Here is a 3,427-nt window from a genome sequence, read left to right as displayed (position 1 = left end):
TGTGCAGGGTGAGAAGGGGGACCGCGGCGAGGCAGTGAGTGTTTTGGTGTCCCCCCACCGCTGGTGGCTCTGTGGGGGCTGTGTCCCCCCAGACACTGCTGATGCCAGCCCGCAGGGGATAGTTAGCGCTGGCTTTGTCTCTGCAGGGACTGCAAGGACGCACGGGGCAGCCGGGCCCCCCTGGTGAGCCGGTAATGTCCTGCTGAGGGGGAGATGGGGGTAGCTTCCTGGTGGGGGGCAGCGACATGGTCCCCAGGTCCCCTTGTCCTGCTGGCGGGTGGGTGCCAGGGCAGGGACCTGTCCAGGCCTGACTGCAGGGACAGAGAAGGGAACGTCCCTTGGTCACTGCCCGACACCCAGCCCATCCTCTTCACTGTCCCTCCAGGGCCGCCATGGGCTGCCTGGCCCTCCAGGACCCGCGGGGCCACGGGGTCTGCCGGGAGAGAGTGTCGAGCGGCCAGGCAAGAAGGGGGACAGGGTGAGTACCTCCAATCTCCTCACCCAGGCACCCCCAGTTCCCCAGGCACAGGGACCCAGCCCTGTGGGGGTATCTCTCTGCCCCTCCTCCCTCCCTCCTCCTCGCCCAGGCTGGAGAGGGGATCTCCTTGGGGAGCCCTGGTCCAGCCCCATGCTGCTCCCTCACACCCCAACTCGGCACGCAGGGGAAAGGCACTCGGAGACCTGGCTCCACCATGGGGCTGTCCTGGGCTCCCAGTGCCAGGACCAGGACTACCTGGGGCACTGGGGGGTTCTGGCAGTGCCGGGATGTGCCAGGTGCTGGCATGATGCTCCTCTCTCCTGCAGGGATTCCCCGGAGCTGATGGGACACCAGGAAGCCCCGGCCGCCCCGGGAACCCCGGATCCCCCGGCCAGCCGGTGAGTGGGGGTGTCCCCCCAGGTTTGCTGCTGCATGGTGGCCTCTTCCCATTACCCTGCCTGCCTTGCTTGCTCCCTGAGCCAGCCTCTGCCCATCCTTTCCCTGTGCCATGGGGTCTTTGTAGTTGGCAGGGTCACTGCTGTCCCCGGTGTGTGTGTCCCAGGCTAAGTGTACTGGGCAGGGACTCTCCATCCCTGCCTTGGCTGGAGCCCCTGTCCCGTCCCATCCTGTCCCGTCCCATCCCATCCCATCCCATCCCATCCCATCCCATCCCATCCCATCCCATCCCCACTCCCCTGGCTGGCAGAGACACACATTCACCTCCTGAGCTGTTGTTTTCCAGGGCACCCAGGGCATCCCCGGCCCTCGAGGGGATCCTGTGAGTATGGCCCCATCCCTCCCCAGCCCTGCTCCCCACCCTACAACCCCCCTCACTCTTACCTTTCGTTCCCAGGGACCGCGGGGGCCGATGGGTCTTTCTGGCCCAAAGGGGGAGAAAGGCGAGCCGGTAGGTGATGGGCACGGGGCTGTCCCACAGTGGTCCCTAGGGAGCAGCGGGGACCCTGGCGGGCACATCCCCACCCCTGGCACCTCCTGGCACTCAGTGTCTGGGTGACCACAGGGTCTCCTCATCTCCCTGCTGGGCCCCTGGCCTCAAAGTGGCACTGTGGCCCCCATCCTGCACCGGGGTACATGGGGACACTGAATTTTTTTTTCCTCTCCCCCCTCTTTCAGGGAGAGCCCAGGGTGATCGTTGACGGAGGACAGGGGCTGCCAGGCCGGAAAGGGGAGCCGGGCACACCGGTAGGTATAGGGGTGGCGATGCTGGGGGGTCTCTGCCAGCACCCCCAGCCTGTGCTGCAGCCCCAGTTAATGGAGCATCTCTGTCCTCCAGGGCAGCCCTGGCCCCCCCGGGAGCCCCGGCCCACGGGGACCATTTGGTGATCCAGGCCCCCCTGGTCCGCTTGGACCCGTGGGGCCACCGGGACCTCCAGGAGAGTTTGTGAAGGTACATGCCCCCCTGGTGCTGCGCGGGGACAGCTGGGAGGACATGTGGACAGACAGATGGAGGGACAGCCAGCAGCTTGAAGCTGCTCCCCTGTGCAATGCTCCTGGTCCCACTCATGGGCTGTGCCCACACACACATACACATGCATGAGCTGTTGCTGGCGCTGGGCAGTGTGCAGAGGCACATGGCATGCATGTGCCCTGACACCACTGACGATGGGCTCTGTCCAGCATGTTCCACCTTTCCATTCGAGCGGGCAGGCGAAGAGCCCAGACCTGCCCTTACCTGCTTTTTTTTGCCCTTGCAGGGGGAGAAGGGTGACCGAGGGGAGAGGGTGAGTGGCTTCGCATTTCCCTGGCTCCTCTGCCCTCCTGGACAGAGGTCCCTTGGGTGCCCGAGGGCACCGCAGCCCCCCCAGGGTGCTGGGAAGGACTGAGCCCTCCGGGGCTGTCACGCAGGAGCTGACCCCTGTCTCTGCAGGGTCCCCCCGGACTTGTGGATGGGGCAGCACCTCGAGGGGAGCCCGGCCCTGCGGTGAGTCTGGCCCCCGCGCCAGCAGGGACAGCAGAGGGGAGTGGGGCTGTGGCAGCCATTTGTCCCCAGGGCTGAGCTGTGCTCTCTTGCAGGGCCTGCCTGGGGACCCTGGGCCCCGGGGACCTTCCGGGCCCCCCGGCCTGAAGGGAGAGAAGGTAAGAGGGCGGTGGGGATGCTCTGCTCTGGGGCCAGACCCTGCACCGCTCTCCAGGGGGGATGCCCATTCCCATCTCATGGGCATTCCCATCTCATGGGCATGGCTGTTGCCTTTCCTAATCCCCAGGGTGATGGCAAAGAAGGTTTCCCAGGGCCGCCCGGCCACCCTGGGGACCCAGGAGATCGGGTGAGTTTCCTGAGAGAAGGTAAGCTGGGCAGGAGCCAGCCTCACTGGCGAGCCAAGCCCCGAGGCACCCCGGAGCTCCAGCCAGCATGGGTGTTTGCCCTGCCACGCCGGAGGTGACATCTTCTCCATCCTCCTTTGCAGGGCCCTCGGGGACCACCGGGGGAGCAGGGCAGGAAGGTGAGTGGTGTGGGGACCAAAGGGATGCTCTCACCTTGCCTTCAGCGGGGAGAAAAGGGGTCTAGGAGCTGTGCCAGGACCTGTGCTGTCCCCCGCGGGTCCTGCTGACACCATCTTCCTCCTGTGCCAGGGAGACCGCGGGGCGCCGGGCGAGCTGGGAGAGATGGGCGAGAAGGGGAGATGGCACCAGAGCAGGACTATGCCATTCGGCAGCGTCGGCGGTCCTGGTGTCCCTGTGTCCCTGTGGTGGCTGTGCCTGGTGGTTGCTGTCAGAGCCCAGTGGTCTCGGATGGGATTTGGGGCCGGGCCCTGAAGGGCTCTGGGGCAGCATGTGGGGCAGGGGCAGTGTGGCATGGAGGGAGGAAGGCTCCCTGAAACCCTCCTCTGCTTCGCTCTGCAGGGGGACCGTGGCGTGCCAGGACCTGAGGGTGAGAAGGTAGGTGGGCTGGGGCAGCTGCAGCCACGCCGGGGCGGTGCCCGGCCCGCT

The 3,427-nt window shown here is 66.5% G+C and overlaps 1 protein-coding gene across 1 annotated transcript in view; it reads left to right on the top strand.

Annotated features, from left to right (window-relative positions):
* LOC103915490 (collagen alpha-1(VII) chain-like) overlaps positions 1 to 3,427 on the top strand; it is a gene marked incomplete at its 3' end in the record, with an annotated part of 18,655 nt that overhangs the window by 8,367 nt on the left and 6,861 nt on the right. Inside the window, exons 11-21 of the mRNA XM_009322324.1 lie at positions 386 to 478; positions 805 to 876; positions 1,221 to 1,256; positions 1,332 to 1,385; positions 1,613 to 1,681; positions 2,194 to 2,220; positions 2,367 to 2,420; positions 2,513 to 2,575; positions 2,704 to 2,763; positions 2,905 to 2,940; positions 3,341 to 3,376. Of these exons, the coding sequence (XP_009320599.1) occupies positions 386 to 478; positions 805 to 876; positions 1,221 to 1,256; positions 1,332 to 1,385; positions 1,613 to 1,681; positions 2,194 to 2,220; positions 2,367 to 2,420; positions 2,513 to 2,575; positions 2,704 to 2,763; positions 2,905 to 2,940; positions 3,341 to 3,376 (600 nt within the window). The remainder of the gene's footprint in view (positions 1 to 385; positions 479 to 804; positions 877 to 1,220; positions 1,257 to 1,331; positions 1,386 to 1,612; positions 1,682 to 2,193; positions 2,221 to 2,366; positions 2,421 to 2,512; positions 2,576 to 2,703; positions 2,764 to 2,904; positions 2,941 to 3,340; positions 3,377 to 3,427) is intronic.

Source organism: Pygoscelis adeliae, unplaced genomic scaffold (assembly GCF_000699105.1).
Source record: "Pygoscelis adeliae isolate BGI_AS28 unplaced genomic scaffold, ASM69910v1 Scaffold404, whole genome shotgun sequence".
NCBI classification, from domain to species: domain Eukaryota; kingdom Metazoa; phylum Chordata; class Aves; order Sphenisciformes; family Spheniscidae; genus Pygoscelis; species Pygoscelis adeliae.
The sequence above is the reverse complement of the archived record's forward strand: the minus strand, read 5'-3'. Positions and strand labels throughout refer to the sequence as shown.